Source organism: Gopherus evgoodei, chromosome 2, assembly GCF_007399415.2.
Source record: "Gopherus evgoodei ecotype Sinaloan lineage chromosome 2, rGopEvg1_v1.p, whole genome shotgun sequence".
NCBI classification, from domain to species: domain Eukaryota; kingdom Metazoa; phylum Chordata; order Testudines; family Testudinidae; genus Gopherus; species Gopherus evgoodei.
Genome location: NC_044323.1, coordinates 82900769 through 82922534, shown reverse-complemented (window position 1 = coordinate 82922534; position 21766 = coordinate 82900769). Strand labels below are relative to the sequence as shown.

Sequence of the window (21766 nt, the reverse complement as noted above, 5' to 3'; positions counted from 1 at the left end):
GTCTTGAGAACATGACCTATGAAGGAAGGCTGAAAGAATTGGGTTTATTTAGTTTGGAAAAGAGGAGACTGAGAGGGGACATGATAGCAGTTTTCAGGTATCTAAAAGGGTGTCATCAGGAGGAGGGAGAAAACTTGTTCACCTTAGCCTCCAATGATAGAACAAGAAGCAATGGGCTTAAACTGCAGCAAGGGAGATTTAGGTTGGACATTAGGAAAAAGTTCCTAACTGTCAGGGTAGTTAAACACTGGAATAAATTGCCTAGGGAAGTTGTGGAATCTCCATCTCTGGAGATATTTAAGAGTAGGTTAGATAAATGTCTATTAGGGATGGTCTAGACAATATTTGGTCCTGCCATGAGGGCAGGGGACTGGACTCGATGACCTCTCGAGGTCCCTTCCAATCCTAGAGTCTATGAGTCTATGAACACACACCCACCCACACATTCATTAACAGAGCAAGTCTGAGCAGACCGGGTCAATCAGCACTGTCAATCTGACCCCTTATATGTCCCTGGACTCCCTGGGCTGGATGAAGCAGCACTTTCAAGTTGACTCTCCTTATATGCCCCTGGGCTCCACGGACTGGGTCAAGCAGCACTTTCAAGCTGTTACCCTTATGTGTCCCAGATTCAGCACGTCCCTATCCCTACCTTCACAACACAATTGTACTGGCAGTAACCTACTTGATGAGCAAACCCCACAGTATTCTGGGCACTGCAGGAATCTTTAGCTTAGGTAAAAGAAGCGTTGCTGCAGAGTGAATGAGGGAAACTAAAAACACAAAAGAGTAAAGTTCAGCAAGAGAGAAGCAGCCAGTTTAACCATACAAGTTATTTATTGAATACTGGTGATAACTACACAAGGAGGGCTAAACCAACATAACATACATTATTAAAGATTAATACCTAAGGTAGAAAGGAAACATGAAAAAAGAGAGAGAGAGAGAAGGGGATCTCACCACTCCCTGAAGCTTAGACTGGTCAGGGTTCCCAGATGATGCTGGTAGCTGAGGGTCCTGAGGGCAGAAGGCAGGCAGAGTCCCCAGCACGATCAGTCAGGAGAGTATGGAGTCCCAGTGGAACTGATGCAGAGTTTGGATCTGAGCATCAGAACACTGACTGGAGGGTGAGTAGAGATTTTTGTAGAGAAATTACAATTGTTCAAGGGAGAATAATAGATTTGTTTATAGGTAAGGCTGATAACTCAAGGGTTTTCTTTAGACTAGACAAAAGGAGCTGATCACTCTTGGCTATGGGTGGTGTTTTCTTCCAGGGAGCTCACAATGCAACTAGGCGGCTTCACTATTTGCATATCAGTTAAGGATTCCTTACTTAGAACTGGTCAGATAATTGCTGAGCTGGGTGTGTGCAGATATAGGTTCATTAGCATCTGGAGCAGAGATTCCCATGATGCAGTGCTTCCGTGCTTTATCTGGTCCCAGAATTCAGTGTGGTTCTTGGTTCTCCATTCTGTATGCAAATTGAGATGTCTTCCTGTCCCATCTTTCATGCAGATGAGACTAGGGGAGTTGTCTCTGCTCTCCATTCTGTATGCTAATAGGGATGTCTTAATCTTGTCACCCTTGTCAGGAGGGGTTCAGGTATGTCTCCCAACGCCCAAGTTCTTTTCTCTGGTGGGTTTTGGTTTAAGCAGAGGCTGGGGGGTGGGAGGGGAGTCTTTCATGAGTCAGGCTGGATGCTGGTTCCCCAAGAACACAGAGGTATCTGGTGTCACTCCCCAATAAGAATTTTAGTGAAAGGCACAAGACATCTCCTTTTCCCCGTGTGCACTGCATAGACCAACATTGTGATACATCCAAGAAGCTGGATATCCATGATTACTCCTGAACTGGATTGCCAAAGTGGTAGGCTACCTCCTCACTACATGACCAGCACCCTACTGTAATCTTTTGAAATGTTATATTTATTAGACATATTTATTACATATCAGTAAGAATGGTTTTGAAAGGTGAAGTCATCAGAGCTATTTTTTTCTCTGGAGATGATATCAGGTTGTTAAAACATAATCCCTATTTTAAGTTAGATCATCTACAGACAACAACATTAAACTAATATTGAGATTCATGTTTACCAACGTTCCGTTTTATGTAGACTAGTCCACTGATCTAAAGCAACAAAACATTTTAAAAGCCTGATCAGTCAAGTATATAACTAGGCAGAATTGACTTGTTTCTCAATTAGCTTACTTTTATGGTTGAAGAATGGTGCATATGTTTGCTGACAAAGTCGCTTATAGGCTATATACTAACGATATAACAATTTTCTGCTTCCAGAGACACTGTATATAGAGGCGTCTATTTTGCTCATTGATATTCACTAACAGAGAGAATAAACTATGCCCAGTAAAATATAAACCTGCACTTTTGTCAAGAGTTTTTGACAACAAACAAAAAATACAGCCTTCTAAGAAGTAGTTTGGCTATATTTCATTTTTATAATACTTTTGTATCAATTTATTGTAAGAAATAGTAAAACATCCTGTGATTTCGTATTAATTAACTAACTTGTGTTCATAGGTCATGTGCTTGAGAAAGAGGTCCTAAAATAATTACAGTTTAACCACTGTAATTCCATTGAGTGAACTAGAATTACTGTGTGAAATGTCATGGTATCCTTTAATTTAATTACAGCATATCTCTGAAGTTAACCCTTAAAGCATTTTTGTTTTCCAGACTGTCAGCCAAATAAATGCTATGGGGGGCATATACATATTATGTACAGTCTCCAGATGATTAACTTTTATCACAATTGTAATCTGGTTTCAGTGTTATCAAACAAAGTAGTTAAAATGCTGAAGTCTGGGTGTGTTGTTTTAAGTTCTGATGCACTAAAAGGAAGAAAAAAGTTATTACTGGGATTTATACAATAGCATCTGCATGAAACTCACAGGTCCATGTAGCTAATTTAAAATTACTTACCTTATTGGTTTTAAAACAGTGTGAGTGATTTCTTCCATTAACACACAACCCTTCAAATTAGAATAAAAAGTTTAATGGCCTAAATACAATGCAGTGCTCTTTGAGAAGCCGATTTTTTAAACTAGTATTTCCTTGTTATGCCCTTGGTATTTCATAACTGTCCTGTTTAAGCACTGAAGCAATGAGTTTTGAGAAGGGTGATTCTTCAGGGTCCACTGCTTTCCTGCCTTTCATTTGCCGAAGCCGTGCATTTTAATGAAGTTGTTTCATCTGGGTTGCCAAACACTAGAATTTTGCTGCTTCAATTCTAATTATCTCTGTTGGCAAATGCTATGTTTTATTAAAGCTGTCAAGTGCACTGTTCATTAAGTGTCCACAGTATGTGGTGTCGTGCACACAAATTAGATCAGCTTTGCTCATTGATGGATTATTTAGAAGTTAAATATTTTCTACATAAACCTTACAAATCTAGCCTAACAGCCATCAGTGACACCTTAGGTGTAGGTAAGGCATACCTGTGGCTTCATGACACCTAGCCATAATTCATTTTATATATATATAACAGTTTTACTAATACACCTCTACCGCAATATAACGCTGTCCTCGGGAGCCAAAAAATCTTACCATGTTATAGGTGAAACCGCGTTATATTGAACTTGCTTTGATCCCCCAGAAAGTTGCTTTACCGCATTATATCCGAATTCATGTTATATAGGGTCACATTATATCAGAGTAGAGGTGTATGTGTGTGTATGTATATGCATATGTATATATAGAGAGAGAGTAAAACTTTAGTAATCTAGCTGAGTATACTATTTTGCTCTAAGTTGGACACCTAAAATGATCATTTATTTATTGAGAGTATTTTTCTCTCTCAGATACCTAGAATTACATCCCAAAATCTAGAATTGTGTAGGTTATAGTACGGTAAACTTCATTTGATACTGCTTTAATAGAGGCAAAGGCACCTGTGCAACAATCTTTCTTTAGAGAGTTATATAACACAGTTGATTGATTTCCATTTTAAGAAATATGGCTTAATTTAAGTGCTACTAACTTTGTGGATGCAAAAGATTGCAATGCTGCATAAGTACCAAGTTCTCTGTTACAATTGTACACCTCTACCCTGATATAGCATGACTCGATATAACACGAATTTGGATATAACGCGGTAAAGCATCGCTCTGGCAGATCAAAGCAAGTTTGATATAACACGGATTCACCTATAATGTGGTAAGATATTTTTGGCTCCCAAGGACAGCATTATATCGGGGTAGAGGTGTATATTTAAAAAGGTGAAGTTGATTACAAGATATTTACATCAAATATATAGTGCTTTGGTCTCAGAATGATACATTTATTATACTTCCACAGAAAGTACTTGACACCGAGTGTCATCTGTCATTTTGTCATAAACAGTGATCTTTTTACCAGCTTTGCATTTTTGTTTCTCTTAGGAACTGGTTTTCTACAGAATATATCATTAGTTAATTTTGTTGTGAATAAAGTATATCTTCTTGGTGCTTATTAATTGTTCTCCAAGCATGGCTATCAGATGAACATGTATCTTGTTGATGTATTAGTAATGCTTATCTGAAAACTTGAAGTCCTCCTAAGAATATATTTCAAAATTGCTTTTCAGTAGCATTGCCATATGACATCATTTTTCTGTTTTGGTTACTTTATTTTTTTAAATGAGCTTACATTTATACTTTCCAACATTGTATTTAAATATATCAGCCTATATTTTAGGCTTTGCATTTATCCTAAAGTCAAGCAGACCCTTGAGGAAAGTCAGTTCCAGAGTCAAGAGACCCCCACTGAGAATTCCCAGCTACTAACCACATGATGGTTACATCTAGGCTCTCAAATGCTCTACCTTATCTCAAATGCTGTGATGATAATATGTGGAAAGAGAGGTTGTCTCTCTAATAGTGGGGACCCAAGCCATTCAGGGCTTTATAGATATGAGACAACAACTTGAATTGCACCCAGAATTTGAATAGGAAGGAACTATTTTAAGAAAAGCAGTAACATATTCCTTGTGACTGTTACTAGCTAACAGTCAATCAGTTGCATTCAGCACCATCTGTAACATCTGAGTGGTCATCAAGAATATCCCAAAGTAGGACATATTGCCATTATCGTGGTAATAGCAGACCTGAGAGAGAAAGTCACAGATGTCTATTCAGAGGAGGTAGCTGAGATTAAGTTGCTCTTGGCCCCCAGAACAAGCTGGGATTCCAGAGAAAGACTGTGGTCTTAGAGCAGGGGTTCTCATATTGGGGGAGTGGGACCCCTCGGGGGTTGTGGGCTTATTACATGGGGGGATCGCGAGCTGTCAGCCTCCACCCCAAATCCCGCTTTGTCTCCTGCATTTATAATGGTGTTAAATATATTTAAAGTGTTTTTAATTAATGAGGGGGGTTGCACTCAGAGGCTCGCTATGTGAAAGGGGTCACCAGTACAAAAGTTTGAGAACCACTGTTTTAGAGCATCAAGTTGCAAATTGCATGGCTAAACCCTGTATTTAGTGGGATCTGAAGTCATTTTCATCATACTCTTGAAATCCTTTCCCTGCCTCTAACCCACTGTCATTATTTCAGATTTGTACAAATTAAGATTCAGCTAGTTTGCTTTTATGCAAATCCTAACGCTAGGAAGCAAGCAAAAACTGACCCCGCATCATCCATTTCTGGTAGAAAGAAGAAATGTTGCTGCATGTCATCTGTATACTAAAGACACTGTAGCCAGAGTTTCAGAAATAATTCCCATTTGAGCACACATTCAATCCACTGTTTTTTGAACATCCCAACTGAGATTTAAAATATTTTAATTGTATTTATATTTGGCACAGATTTGACACCGCCCTTGTCACAAGCTCATAGTGTTCCTGTACTAGTTTCTAGTTGTCAAGCTAATTATTACTGATCACACCACAATTTTTCACACCTTTCAGATTGATTACAGCATATTTTTAAGGATAGTAGAGACAAAACATTTTTCTTGTGATCAAGAACATCTTGAATTTAGCAATATAGAATATTCTGTCACTTCACTGAAACAATCTGTCGACAATGAGCCTCACTGAGAATCATGAAGCTATATGTGTAAATATGGGTGTCCTCCATATATTATATATTAACTAGGACTGTCAATCGCAGTTAACTCACGCATTTAACTAAAAAAAAAATTAGTCACGATTAATCGCTGTTTAATTGCACTGTTAAACAATAGAATACCAATTTAAACTTATTAAATATTTTGGATGGGTTTGTACATTTTCAAATATTGATTTCAGTTACAACACAGGATACAAAGTGTACAGTGTTCACTTTATTTTTATTAAAAATATTTGCATTGTAAAAATGATAAAAGAAATAGTGGTTTTCAGTTCACCTCATACAAGTACCTACTTCTGATGGCATTCTGCGCCAAAAAATTAAAAATGCTGTGCACAATATTTTAAAATTATTCAAAATTCTGCAAGTTTTAGTTGTCAGTAAACAAATGCAGAGACTCCAGCATGGCAGTGGGGAGCACAGGCCACTGGCTGCATGAAGGTGCAAGATCACCCTGCAGCCTCCCAACTCAAGGACATGGACTCAGTGGTGAGGCTGCACCCGACCCTGACACACAACAAGGCCTGAGCCTGCCCCAGAAACACCCTGGGGCCCTGCCCCTCTGCTCCAGGTGCACCAGATGTGGGGCAGGCAGGCTCAAAGAGGCAGGTTCCAAGTATGGAGGGACTCATTCTGGGGGGATCCAGGAGTGGGGTGGGAGGATTCTGTGTGGGACAATCTGGGTGCAGGCAGCTCAGTGGGGGATTTAGGAATGGGGGGATCTGGATGCATAGAGGCTCCTTAGGGAGGTTCCAGGTGCAGGGGTAATGGAACTCTGCGGGGGCTTCCAGGTGAAGGTGGTTGGGGCTCAGCAGAAGGGTCTGGGTGATGGGGGAGTGGAGCTTGGTGGGGTGGGGATCTGGGTGCAGCTAGTTGGGGGTCAGTGGTGTTGGGGTCAGGATGTGGGGGCTCAGAGTGGGGCATCAGAATGGGGATTTGTGTGCAGGGATCCCATACAGTGAACCCTCCCCCCACAGCTGAGGAGTGATGGGGGAGGAAGCAGGGGAGGATGATGAGCTTCCTGCAGCTGGGGGAGATTTTTGGGGGTGAGTCTGACACAGCCCCAGCCATTCCTTGCAGAGGAAAAGGAAGTCCCATCCTCTCCTGCCTCCAGCCTAGCCAGGACTGGCAGCTGATCCCATCTCAGGGTAGGAGCCACTGGCTGGAGTGTCCCCAGCCCTGTGGTGATTTACCTCTCCACCAGCTGCTCTCAGTGTCTGAAACGTTGTACCTGTGCTGGCAGAGAGTGATGTGTGACTGCTCTTGCAGCTTCCCTTTGCTTCCCTGTCAGAAAGTCTTTCTTCAGGGAAGCAAAGAAAACTGGGCAACATGAATTCTGCACACATGCAGTGGCGCAGAATTTCCCTCAGGAGTAAAGTACCATAATGCAATCTCTTCATCATGAAAGCACAATCAAAAGTGTAGATTTTTTTTGTTACGTAACTACACTCAAAAGCAAAATAATGCAGAACTTTAGAGCCTGCAAGTCCACGTGGTACTTCCTGTTCGGCCAATTGCTAAGAGAAACAAGTTTGTTTACATTTACGGGAGATAATGCTGCCCACTTCTTATTTACAGTGTCATCTGAAAGTGAGAACAGACATTCTCATGGCATTTTTGTAGCCAGCGTTGTAAGGTATTTATGTGCCAGATATCCTAAACTTTCGTATGCTCCTTCATGTTTTGGCCACCATTCCAGAGGACATGCTTCCATGCTGATGACACCTGGGAAAAAAAAATAATACGTTAATTAAATTGGTGACTGAACTCCTTGGGGGAGAATTGTATGTCTCCTGCTCTGTGTTTTACCCGCATTCTGCCATATATTTCATGTTATAGCAGTTTCAGATGATGACCCAGCATGTTGTTTGTTTTAAGAACACTTTCACTGTAGAGTTGACAAAATGCAAAGAGAAGATAACAATGTGAGATTTCTAAAGATAGCTACAGAATGCGACCCAAGATTTAAGAATCTGAAGTGCCTTCCAAAATCTGAGAGGGATGAGGTGTGGAGCATGCTTTCAAAAGTCTTAAAAGAGCAGCACTCCAGTGTGGAAACTACAGAACTTGATCCACCAAAAAAGAAAATCAACTGGTGGCATCTGACTCAGATGATAAAAATGAACATGCACTGCTTTGAATCGTTATCAGACACAACCCATCATCAGCATGGACTCATGTCCTCTGGAATATTGGTTGAAGCATGAAGGGATATATGAAGCTTTAGCACATTTGGCACAATGTCACGTGAACACCTGTTCTCACTTTCAGATGATATTGTAAACAAGAAGCAGACAGCATTATCTCCTGCAAATGTAAACAAACTTGTTTGTCTGGGCGATTGGCTGACCAAGAAATAGGACTGAGTGGACTTGTAGGCTCTAAAGTTTTACATTGTTTTATTTTTGAATGCAGTTATTTTTGGTGCATAATTCTACATTTGTAAGTTCAACTTTTATAATAAAGATATTGCAGTACAGTACTTGTATTAAGTAAATTGAAAAATACTATTTTATTTTTACAGTGCAAATATTTATAATAAAAAATAAAGTGAGTACTGTACACTTTGTATTCCATGTTGTAACTGAAATCAATATATTTGAAAATGCGGAAAACATCCAAAAATATTTATATAAATGGTAGTCTATTATTGTTTAACAGCACAATTAATCGCGATTAATCGCTTGACAGCCCTAATATTAACCTTAATATTACATTTATGATAAATCTTGCCCCCTGGTGTATTTAGTCACAAAATAACAAAAGAATCTCATGGCTTTCTGTGGCACCTCAAACTAAAGCTAAATAAAATGAGAATAGTCTGTAAGAGAAATGTAATGCAGTGAAAATATACATCAGTTCTGAATACGAGGTTATTAGAGGTTGGTTAAGTTCTAATCCAAATTTAAAAGTTCAGGGTTGTCCAGTTTTTTTTTTCTAACTCATCTATGACAAAATGGCACATGTGAAGTTCAAATCTGAGGTTTTAGTGCAGGTAATAGCCTCTTAAACAACCTTTGTAAGAGGTCATGGTACTGTAATTGTGACTGTGCTATAATCATTAAGTTAAATTTTAAAGGAATTGGATAATATTTCCCATTAGATTTTGCAAGAAATAGTCTACTGTTAAACTTGAAATAAGAAAATGTATTGGAAGATGTTTTATTTGTTGTTTAATTTTATTTGTATTACAGGAGCACCAGGACAATGTGCTGGGTAATACCATGCAGAGTGTAATTGCATTACTGAATAATCTGGTTGCCCACAAAAATACAAACATGACTTTACTTTATGAACAAGGTATGTGTTTCTTATATTTGGCATCCTTCTCACTCCAAATATTTGCCTACTTGTGTATCGTAGCATGAGCTTTTCTACTTAGTGTACTTAATTATGTACTGTAGCTGACAGTTCCTAAAGGAGTGACTAAGTGAAATCTAAATTGTACCTTTAAGGCACAACTTTGTGTAAGGGTGGTACAGAGCCCAGAGCACATGAACTTTGATTGTATCTGGTCCTTGCACACCTGGAGCACGCAGGAAGAAGGGAGGCTCCTTGTATTCTCCCTACCTTCCTACTTACATCTGTGAAAGAGCCAGTCACTATGACTATAAACTTTTCTTACTAATTAATGTCCCAATCCTACATTGTCATGTGTATGGGCTGCCTGATGCACCCAAGACGAGCCCCATTGACTTCAGTGATTCTAAATATGAAAATCATTACACATCTAAATAAAAGGCAGATTCAGTAATAAAATGTATTGAAATAGAGAATTTGGCTTCAGTTTACAAGATGTAGTGAGAAATTTCTGTTGTTGAAATGAGAACACATTTGTTTGAAAGTTTATCTATGAATTTTGCATTTTGCTAGCATAGACCATTTTTAATTACTTATTACCAATAGTACCTAGTAATAGTTGGCTTTGTGAGTAAGGAAACATTAACAGGCCAACAAGACAAAATCTGCAACACTGCACCTGAATAGTTGTCACTTGTGTTATCATAATTCTGTGAATTTGACTGTAAACTGTTTGAAGCAAGTTCTTTCTTTTGTGTGTTGTATAGAGCTTCAGGCATATACAGACTGCTATGTAAATAATAATGATATATTATAACTTCAAAAAGAAATTATGGGTTCACAGGCTGGATGCAGAAATTACTGGGTGAGGTTCTAAGGACCTATCTTGTACAGGAACTCTGACGGTTTCAGAATGGCCCCTCCTGACCTTAAACATTTATAAGTAATTAAAATATTAAAATCCTGGTGCTAATAGTATTTTTGTCAGTTTAGGACATGTACTTAATTGAAATGTTGCATGTAAACAGGTTACTCCTAATACAGAGAAATCCCTTCTGTTCTGTTTAATTTTAAAATTAATTTCATTAACACTTTAAATCTGACTACTCGCTAGTACATGTACACTGATCTTTTCATAATTTTTAATACAACTTTTTGTATTAACAGTATTACAGCCTAAATTATGGAATCACATAAATTATAATTCACAACACCTGGAAAATATTTTTAAATAAACTCCTCACTATATGTATTTCCTCATTAGACTCAAAAAGGCACCCTAATTTCTCGATAAACATTGTTGATTTCCACATACCTAAGAACGAAATCATTTAAATAGGTATGTACAGATCAGAAAACCTATATATGAGCTGTTTAACATTTTGTTTTTGTTTTTTGTTATGTTTTTTTATTGGTCATATGCAGTGATGAGATGCCAAAATCTTAACAACTGGTTCCCTATAAAAAGTTCTGATATAAGGAAGGTGGCACAGTATGTATTTTTTGTACCAATAGGGTTACCATATGCCCATATTTTCCCAGGAGGGAATTTTAAAAATTCCTCCCGGATGGCGATTTAAGAACCAAAAAGCCTGACTTTTCTAGGAAAATACAGATGTATTTTAACCTGACCTAAAGTTCTTTTTTAAAAAGATGGACCTGAACTAGAAATGAGCTCCGTTTCACATGTGTGAGTCCCCGCCACTCCCTGGGGGTTGCTAGGGTGACCAGATGGGTCAACTTTATAGAGACAGTCCCAATTTTGGGGTCTTTCTCTTATATAGGCTCCTATTACCCCCCACCCCATCCCAATTTTTCACACTTGCTGTCTGGTCACCCTAGGATGTGCACATGAGTGGGTCCCAACTACTCCCTGCTCCCCTCATTGAAGCAGGTGTGCAGGGTTACTGCCCTGGGAACTGCAGGGCACCAGTGGACATGGGGCTGGCTGCAGACAGGAGTGTGGGGCAGGGCTAGCTGGAGGCAGGGGGTGTGGGGCTGGCTGCGGCCAAGGCAGGGGGTGCGGAGTTCGCTGGAGACAGGAGGGTGCGGGGTTGGCTGGAGGCAAGGGGGTGCGGGGCTGGCTATGGGCAGGGCATAAAGTGCGGAACTGGCTGGAGACGGGGACTTGGGACTGGCTGGAGGCAGGGCAAGGGGCAGCTGGCTGGAGACAAGAGGGTGTGGGGTTGGCTGGAGGCAGGGCAGGGGTGTGCATGGCTGGCTGGCTTCGGGCAGGGCCGCAGGGGGGTGCAGCAGGAGTTGGCAGAGCTGGAGACAGAGGAGTGCGGGGCTGGCTGGCTGCGGGCAGGGCAGGGGGTGCGGCAGGGGCTCGCTGCAGGCAGGGCAGAGGGTACGATGGGCTCGCTGCGGGTAGGGCAGAGGGCGTGATGGGCTCGCTGTGGGCAGGGCAGAGGGTGTGACGGGCTGGCTGCGGGCAGGGCAGTGGGTGCAGGGCTGGCTGGCTTCGGGCATGACTGCAGGGGAGTGTGACAGAGTTGGCTGGAGACAGAGGAGTGCAAGGCTGGCTGGCTTCAGGCAGCGGAGTCCGGCAGGGATTGGCTGGAGACAAGGCAGGGGTTGTGGCAGGGGCTGGCTGCGGGCAGGGCAGGGTGTGTGGGGCTGGTGCAGGCAGGAGGTGTGGGACTGGCTGCAGGCAGTGCAGGGGGTGTGGGGCTGGTGCGGGCAGGGGAGGGGGTGCAGCAGGGGCTGGCTGGAGACAGGCTGGCAGTGGGAGCCCCAGGGCCAGGGGTCGGGGGAGCAGCAGCAGCAACAGGGCCAGGTGGCGGCTCACATGCTCCAAAACGTCTGTTAGTCTATAGGGTGCCACAGGATTCTTTGCTGCTTTTACAGATCCAGACTAACACGGCTACCCCTCTGATACATGGATCCCACAGCGCAGCACCTCTGGCGGCCGGGGGAGGAATTAGACACTTCCCGGCCAGAGCCCATCAAAGCTGCAGCACCCGCTTCTCGCAGGGAAGTGGGTTAACAAGCAGTTCTAAAGCTGCTTCAGAATGTAACAACCAGTTCACACGACCGGCTCTAGCTCACCACTGGTCATACGTAGTTTGTAATTCTTTAAAGACTTTGCCTTTTAAAAAAAAATACAAAATAATACATTAAAATTACATTAGGACTCCCCAGCAAGCATCATGCCCCTGCCTGTCTCCGTGTAGTCTGCAGGGTTCCACTCTCATTTACTTTTCACATTACTTGGCAATGTGCTAGCTCTTTCCCTCCTCTAATCTACTTTGTGTCTCATTGCTCAGGGTAATTTGTGGCTTGAGGAATTGGGCTAGAAATGTTATTGAAGGCAGATGTGACATGGAGAGGACAGGCTTGGAGAAGGGGGAGTCCCAATTGGGATTGGGTATGACTAGTTGGGGCTCACTGCATTTCAGTGCCTTTACCTGGATGTACTTCACAGCAACCAGAAACCATTTCTCTGTCTTAGCCAGTTCCTAAGGATGCTGAGACTATCTTCAGGTACTAAATACCTGAAGCATAGCCAGTGTCTTATTGATTGAGGGCCTAATCCTAAAGCTCACAACTTCTGAAACCCAAGTCTATAAAATAATTACAGAAATACTGATCTGGTAAAGATGGACCTGAAAGTTCTACTGTCCAAGTTAAGGTGGGAAGAAAGCTGTCCCAAAGCAAAACAGAGGACTTGGTTACCTTTTCTCATTTCCCACTGTAACCAGGGTCCTGGGAGAACCAGTTGCGATCACTCAGTTAGGGTGAACTGCAAAGAATGGGGCAGACAATCCCCAAAGCTGGTGGATATTTTAATATTTAGATTCAACAAGACAGCACAAAACAGCTTCTTTGTTACCTCACTAGTTGCCCAGAAGCCAACAACCCAGTTCTCTCAAAGTAACCCAGCCTCAGACCTCCACCCAGATACCCAAGTCAGGAATGATGAAGATTACCAAAAATCTTATTTCATCATATAAAAAAGAAAAGTTTCTACCAGTCCCAAAAGATCAGACACATTACCTCCCAGGTTAATGAATATTCCAAAAACATACTTACAGCCAATTCTTATTAACTAAACTAAAATTTATTAAAAAAGGAGAGAGTATGGTTAAAACATCAGTATACATACAGACATGAGTTCAATTCTTGAGTGTCAGATTCCTAGCAGAGATGAGCATTGTAGTTGCAAAGAGTTCTTTCAGAAATAGTCCATAGGTTATAGTCCATTGTTTATATTTCAGGGCGGTCCAGTTAGAACTGGGATCTCAGTCCTTGTGACTTAGGCTTCCCTGGCATGAAACCTCAAGTAGATCTGAGACAAAAAAGGATTGGGACCCAAACATCTTTTGTACAAGTCAGGCCTTCTTTGACAGGTAGGAGTCCCTTGGGGAACAATAGGCCCTCATTTCCAACGCATTGTAGTTGATTATTCACTCAGACTAACTTAAGGCAAATGCCTGTTTTTCCATCATTCACAGGTGATTTACTATACACTTCAAAAAGAGATGAATATAGCGATATCCCATGTTTACAGTTCATTTAAATGCCAGGATGGTTTTTGGATCTCTGAATTAACAGAATACAGCACAGAAAGGGACTGTTGATTACATTGTTGACCACTACCCATATATATGTAAATACACAAAAACACAAATGACATCTTCTCATATGTCTTTAAGGTTTGAATTTGAATCATTTATCCTGCAGACGCTTAACCCTTTCTGGCTATGTGTCACACCCACAATAACTTTAGAATTCTTTCCTGTTGCATAAAGACATTTTAAAATTTGTATGGCGCTATCTCAAGTTCCTGATTTTTGTCATCTTTATACACAGAGCAGGACATGATCTAGTAGTCTAGGAGACAATATTCTGTCTATGACCTTGGGAGAGTCTCTCTCAATTTCAGTTTTCCCATCTGTAAAATAGGGCATTTTATAGTTCTTTAAAGATCCTACCCTAGAGGATTCTTATCCCACGGTTTCAGCTCCCTAGCCAAGACAAGTGGAGCTCCCTGTGCTCTTTAAGTATTTTGGTCCATGGGGCAGTAATAGTGGGATAGAGCATAACAGGTAGTTAATGTTCTCTTGCTTCCCCACAGTAGTGTGAGAATTGATAAGTTAATGTTCTTAGTGCTTTGAAAATGAAAAGCTCTATATACACACTGAACATTATATGAGACTCTGATTATGAAGTCAGTCCTGAAAAGTTATACTGCTGATGCTCCCTTTTGTGTTAAAGTAAATTCATAATTCCAAGGGGATCACTCATAAACATATTATAAATTATGCCCTAAAGATACCTTTGTTTTGATGCCTCACAGGAAGTTATTGAATTTGTTTTTTTAACAGTTCAAACACTAGAAACTAAAAACCCCCTTCTTATTCTGACTATGATTCTCTCTCTTCAGCTGCCAGGAAACCAATATTTTTGAAGGTAGGTCAGTCATAGATCCTAGTCATTCCCCTTAGTTTTGTACTTTTTAGCCTTTGGAATTTACTGTCGTTTTCCTTCCCAGAGGAGTTGTATTAGATTATGAAGATTATAGAGTGGGTTACAGTCTACATGTTACTTTTCCTCCCTTCCTCAATCAATCTTGCATGATGGGTTGTGTTTCATTATTATTTCTGCAGTTTCATATTGATGACAATTCCTTACATTTTAGCTGCTTTGATTTCAAAATCCTTTATGTAGACTACAATGAAATAACATCTCTCACCTCTGAACTACAGCCTTTTATGTCATGGTGCACATCAGATGTGTAATGATGCTCCCCTGTAATGTTTCTAGGTGAAAATGAGAATAACATATGTAACTGGACTGTATGTTCCATTAAAATATATGGAGAGTTCTGCTTAATAATCGGCATGATATGGCCCAGTATAATTACCCAGGCTGGAATTCAGCAAGGACGCAGGGACTAACAGTCAGTCTCTTGTGAAAAGTATAATCAGGTCTCAAATAGCCAAAAGTATTTTGGTCATGTTTAAGTCTCATCTAAAAGATTGGTACTGTTCGAGGTCTCATAGGATTCTTTCTTTCAGTGTACCAACCATCAGGTGTTTGTCTTTTAAAACTTTAGTTTATAAGCCTACTCTCTGCCAAAGTATATACAAATCTCAAGGCAGAACAAGGTGAAAAATGTCACTTGACAACTCATACAAAAAGGAAGTTGAGAAGGAGAATATTCTTAATCTTTAAAAAGGCTCTTAATGGATTAATGATTCTTCTTCATATCCGATCATTAACTTTAACTCTTGGTGATCAGATCTTGAAACCAATATCTTGAGATAATGCCATCTCAGTTACACTTAGTAACTTTTTTCTCTGACAGTATTTTACAGTTGGCACCATTTTAAAAGGTTGACATTTCAAAACATTCACCACATAATTATCACAATGATGATTAGAAAAAACTGTAGTATCTGAGTACTGTTTGCAAATGTTGACCATTATAGGTGTACAGTAGATACTCACCTGCTTCTGTACTCTGAAGGCTGCTGGAACCCAATATATTGACTAGAATTTCAGTTTCAATAATAAACTGAAATAAAGTAATAACGAATTGCTTTACCTACGGTAAGTGAGTTACATTAGTGTGTAAGACTGTCGTATCTTGCGGAACATTTCACCCTCAGTTTTATTTCTAGCACCTTTGTTTCCCTTGTCACTTATTTACAGATTATTTTATGTGAGTTAGAGGTTGTCAGGAGCATTTAATTGTCCTCATTGTAGCAGCATTTCTGCCCACTTTGGAACTTGTTCTTGTCTTTTGGGACACATTCAAAGGCAAGGAAATACTTCATTATAACTGTCATATCAGCTGGCATGTCTTTTATAGAAAGAAATTGGACACATTTTACTAGAGGCCGAAATGTGTTTGTAAGGCTTCATTCTGTAGCTTCACTTCTCGAAAATGAACAAATCAGATTATTGCAGAGTAGACTGATGGACTAGAAAAAGCCCTTTATGTATATATCAGATCAATCATATTTGTATAAACTGATATTTCAAGGAGGGCATAGAGGAGTAATTTGCAAGATTTCTACCTGCAACACTTGATTGAATCAGTCTAGTAGGTAGTTTAAAGTCCAATTTTGGATATGCCCAGAACTACTAATTTGTTTACTCTATCTTTAGCTTCTTTGGCAGGACAATACTCCATTAACAGTTAGGGTTGCCAACTTTCTGCTCACACAAAACTGAACACCTTTGCCCTGCCCTCCACCCTTCCCCTTCTCTGAGGCCTTGCCCCTTCTCCAAGGCCCCATCTCCGCTCACATTATCCCCCTTCCCCGTCATTCACTCTCCTTGCCCTCACTTACTTACTCATTTTCACCGGGCAGGGGCAGGGGACTGGGGTGCAGAGGGTGCTCCGGGATGGGATCAGGGGGTTCAGAGGGTGGAAGGGGGGGGATCAGGACTGAAGCAGGGGGTTGGGGCACAGGAGGGGGTCGGGGTTCTGGCTCTGATGTGCAGGCACATCCAGGCAGCTCTGCACGCAGCCCCATCCCAACCAATGGGAGTTCTGGGAGTAGCACCTGTGGATGGGGTAGCGCACAGAGCCCCCTGGCTGCCTTTAGGCGTAGGAGCTGGAGGAGGAACATGCAGCTGCTTCCGGGAGTCATGCGGAGCGATGGCAGGTAGGGAGCCTGCCTTAGCCCCGCTGTGCCATGGACCAGGATTTTCATGGCCCGGTCAGTGATGCTGCCGGAGCTGCCAGGGTCCCTTTTCGACTGAGCGTTCCGCTTGAAAACCAGACACCTGGCAACCCTATTTAACAGTTTATCAAAATGTTTCAGATTTTTCTACCAAATGTTCACTCCTCCGCTGAAGTTAACAACATTGGGAATATGAGGAGAGTTTATTTAATCTGATGCAAAAAAGATATTTACATGTAAACTGTATCTTCAGAAAGTATTTATTGTCAGCTGTTAGGGCATGGGTGACCTACCTAGTGGGTGAAGTGGGACCTTGCCTTGTGCTTGTGGTGGCAGTTCAGGGAATGATAAGCGTAGCTCTAGGGATCAGGGACCAGTCCAAAGGTGAAGCCTGAGTCAGGGTCGAAGGGCCAAATTGAACGTCATAACCAGAGTCAGAAGTCCAAGTCTAAGCTGGAATCATAGTCAGAGATGTAGCCAAGAGTCAGAGCCAGGAGTCAGAAAACAGAATGAAGCAGGGGGGCTGGAGCTGGGAGCAAGGGATGAGCAGGGCTTGGAGCAAGGATTGGAAGCTGGCTGGATCAGGAAGTGGAAATGAGAGCTGGGTAAGTGCAGCTGTGGGTGTGGTACCTAAAGAGCAGATGCTGCTGCTCCTGCAAGGCTCCAGTAGCAGACCACTGTTTCCCTGGCCAAATCAGCGCAACCATTTGGAGGGAGCTCGTTGGGCCCACCTGAGCTCACTGGGTTCCCTAGGGACCAGAACAGGAGCCAGCCGTACCCCTCACAGTTTCCACTATATGGTGGAATTAGGAATGTCAAATAATTTTAAAGAATAATTGCAATTAATCACAGATTTAAAAATATAGTTGCAATTAATTGCAGTTTTAATCGTGTTGTTAAACAATAATAGAATACCTATTTAAATTTATTATAAATATTTTTGGATGTTTTTCTAAATTTTCAAATATAGTGATTTCAGTTACAACACAGACTACAAAGTGTACAAATAAGTGTGCACATATTTGCACTGTAAAAAGATAAACAAAAGAAATTGTACTTTTCAATTCACCTCAGACAAGTCTTGTAGTGCAATCTCTTTATCATGAAAATGCAGCTTACAAATGTAGAATATTTTTAACATAACTGCACTCAGAAACAAAACAATGTAAACCTATAAAGCCTACAAGTCAAAACGTGAAGGGGCATACAAGTGCTTAGCATATCTGGCACGTAAATTCTTTGCAACACCAGCAACAACAGTGTACACTTCATATTCTGTGTTGTAACTGAAATCAACATATTTGAAAATGTAGAAAAACATCCTAAATATTTATAATAAATTTAAATTGATATTCTATTATTGTTTAACAGTGCGATTAAAACTGATTAATAATGATTGTTTTTTTTAATCTATTTAATTTGTTTTGCATTAATCACATGCATTAACTGTGCTTAATTGACAGCCCTAGGTGGAACATATGCCAAACTTTATCCCACTGTGTTTGGAGTTGCCGAGTGTGTTGAATCTCACAAACTAAAATGGAAATGAAAGTTCCAGGCTATTACCACCGAGAATGACACAACCAGCTTTAAAATAAACCTTAACAGCTCTTTATGGCAAATGAGAGTGGGGGTAGTTTCTCTAAAACTGGAAGTATAAAGGGAAAACACAACATGACAGCGTACAGCAATCATTACATCCAACAATATATTAAGAAAACATAGTAATCACTGAAGGTCTGAACAGTTATTAAAAAAGGGACAGAGCTACAATAAAACTTTGTAGAAGGATCTTAATAACTCATTTGCACCTCATGAAAGAAAGATAATAATCAACCTTCACAGGTGAAGTATCCCATTCATCTTGTAGTCCACTGCTTTGACTTTTAGTCAAGTGTCAAGAGATTAATTAGATTTCAAATGTCTTTATGCATGTCTTATTATTAAAGTCTGTTAAATCTTGCACACTGAAAAAGTGACTCCCTTGGCAGCAACAATCCAGCATTAACATTTTTTAATATAAAATGTCATGTGTCATTTATAGATCTATAATTTAGTTATAGGCAAACTGCAAAAGGTTCTGAAATCCAGCTAAGCCCCCAAAATCTTATAACTTATCCACACCTTTGGAGGACATTTTTCTACCTTTCTTCCACCATACTTGTACTCCAGGTCCAGTTTCCAAAATTCTCTTAATTGTTGTGTAGACTGGACACTGGCCCTTCCTTATGAGAGAGTGGCTCTCTGACCTATTCTGTCTTCCTTTGCCTTGTTACCCCACCTCTGTTGTGCTTCACTGAACCGCTGTAAAGTATTTGTGAAATCTTAGTGCTGAGAAAGTACCAACTGCAACCCCTCCCATCTTGGTATCATCCGCAAACTTTATAAGTGTACTCTGCATGCCATTATCTAAACCATTGATGAAGATATTGAACAGAACCAGACCCAGAACTGATCCCTGTGGGACCCCACTGATTATGCCCTTCCAGCATGACTATGAACCACTGAAAACTACTCTCTGGGAACAGTTTTCCAACCAGTGTTGCACCCACCTTATAGTAGCTCCATCTAGATTGCATTTCCCTAGTTTATTTATGAGAGAGTCACGTGAGACAGTATCAAAAGCTTCCCTAAAGTCAAGATATACCACATCTACCACTTCCCCTCCATCCAGAAGGCTAGTTACCCTGTCAAAGAAAGCTATCAGATTGATTTGACACAATTTGTTTTTGACAAATCCATGCTGACTGTTGCTTATTACCTTATTATCTTCTAGATGTTTGCAAAATTGATTGCTTAATTTGCTTCATTATCTTTCCGGGTACAGAAGTTAAGATGACTGGTCTGTGATTCCCTGAGTTGTCCTTATTTCCCTTTGGATAGATTGGCACTATATTTATCCTTTTCCAGTCTTCTGGAATCTCTCCCGTCTTCCATGACTTTTCAAAGATAATCGCTAATGGCTCTGATATCTCCTCAGTCAGTTCCTTGAGAATTCTAGGATGCATTTCATCAGACCCTGGTGACTTGAAAACATCTAATTAGTCCAAGTAATTTTTAACTTTTTCTTTCCCCATTTTAGCCTCTTCTGATCCTACCTCATTTTCACTGGCATTCACTACATTAGACTTCTAATCACCACCAACCTGCTTGGTGAAAATGTGTGAGGGTATGAATGCGTCTGTTGCCTGAAAGAAATAGGTTCTGCCATCTGCATTTGCCCATGTGATGTCTGTTCAACAAGAGCTATAGCCTCCAGGCTGTGTCACGATTACAGGGTGAGAACTGTGCTTTTGATCCCTTTTTGTCCCTCTTGAATTTACCTCTCAGGTAACAGGCCTAGCATCCTGCACTCTTGCTAGTTGGAACCGCGTAGTCAAACCACTCTTAGATTGCATTTCTGGACTTCAGCCCCTTGCTTACCAACCATGTTAGTCTGACAGGGTGGGATGGTTTGGCAACTGTAAACCCTGGGTAGCTGTGATCTGAGGCTGATTAAAGTGACTCAGAAACAGTGTCTTCAAAACAAAGTAGTATTTAATTGCCAAAGCAACACAGCATTTAGAAAAACAAGTTGATGCAACAAAATGTCTTAGACACATTTCCTTTCCCAAGCTTAACCTGTCTATCCATAGCTCATGTAGGTCCAACTTATTCCCATCTCTGGGTTGGTAGAGTCAATCTCCTTAATAATGGAAGTCCCTGTGTGTTTGTCAGTTTAGATGTCAGCATTAATCCACTTCACCCAAGGTTGGCATTTTTGAGGTTTAGGATCCCCTTTGATCAAATTCTGTCAGCCTAACAGTGAGAGAGCAATTAATCATTGGACCAATTTACCACGGGTCATAGTGGATTCTCCATCACTCACCGTTTTTAAAACAAGTGTGGATGTTTTTTTTCTGAAAGATCTGCCCTACAAATTGTTTTGGGGAAGTTCTATGGCCTGTGCTATAGAGGAGGTCAGACTAGATGATCACAATCTTCCTTTCTGGCCTTAGAAACTGTGAATCTATGGAGCCATATAGATAGCTACTTCCCAATTGCTGGCCCAGCCATTGTTATCTTAGGGCTTGTCTACATCAGAAAGTTGCAGCGCTGGTGAGGGAGTTACAGCGCTGCAACTTTGAAGGTGTACACATCTGCAGGGCATCACCAGCGCTGCAACTCCCTGTTTGCAGCGCTGGCCGTACTCCTGTTTTGTCTCGGGTGTAGAGGATCCAGCGCTGGTGATCCAGCGCTGGTAATCCAATGTAGACACTTACCAGCGCTTTTCTTGACCTCCGTGGAAGGAGGAAGCCTCTGGTAATCAAGCTGGTCTCCTTTCCCGGTTTGCTCTCTCGTTCCCGGAACCCCGAGCAAGCAGGTCTCCTTCCCTGCGGTTTGCTGGGTGGCTCCGGGAACGCGAGAGCAAACCGCGGCGAAGCTGGTCTCCTTTCCCGGTTTGCTCTCTCGTTCCCAGAACCCCGAGCAAGCAGGTCTCCTTCCCTGCGGTTTGCAGGGTGGTTCGGGGAACGCGAGAGCAAACCGCGGCGAAGCTGGTCTCCTTTCCCGGTTTGCTCTCGCTTTCCCGGAACCCCGAGCAAGCAGGTCTCCTTCCCTGCGGTTTGCTGGGTGGCTCCGGGAACGCGAGAGCAAACCGCTGCGAAGCTGGTCTTCTTTCCCGGTTTGCTCTCTCGTTCCCGGAACCCCGAGCAAGCAGGTCTCCTTCCCTGCGGTTTGCAGGGTGGTTCGGGGAACGTGAGAGCAAACCGCGGCGAAGCTGGT

The 21766-nt window shown here is 41.4% G+C and overlaps 1 protein-coding gene across 6 annotated transcripts in view; it reads left to right on the top strand.

The window, feature by feature from the left end:
* Positions 1–21766, top strand: part of ULK4 (unc-51 like kinase 4) — a 447445-nt gene that overhangs the window by 277559 nt on the left and 148120 nt on the right. For all 6 annotated transcript variants that reach the window (XR_003998867.1, XM_030551188.1, XM_030551184.1 and 3 more), the window contains one exon: positions 9257–9362. Coding sequence is in view for 5 of the 6 variants with exons in the window: in XM_030551188.1 (XP_030407048.1) it covers positions 9257–9362 (106 nt within the window). In the remaining variant the exon portion in view is untranslated. The remainder of the gene's footprint in view (positions 1–9256; positions 9363–21766) is intronic.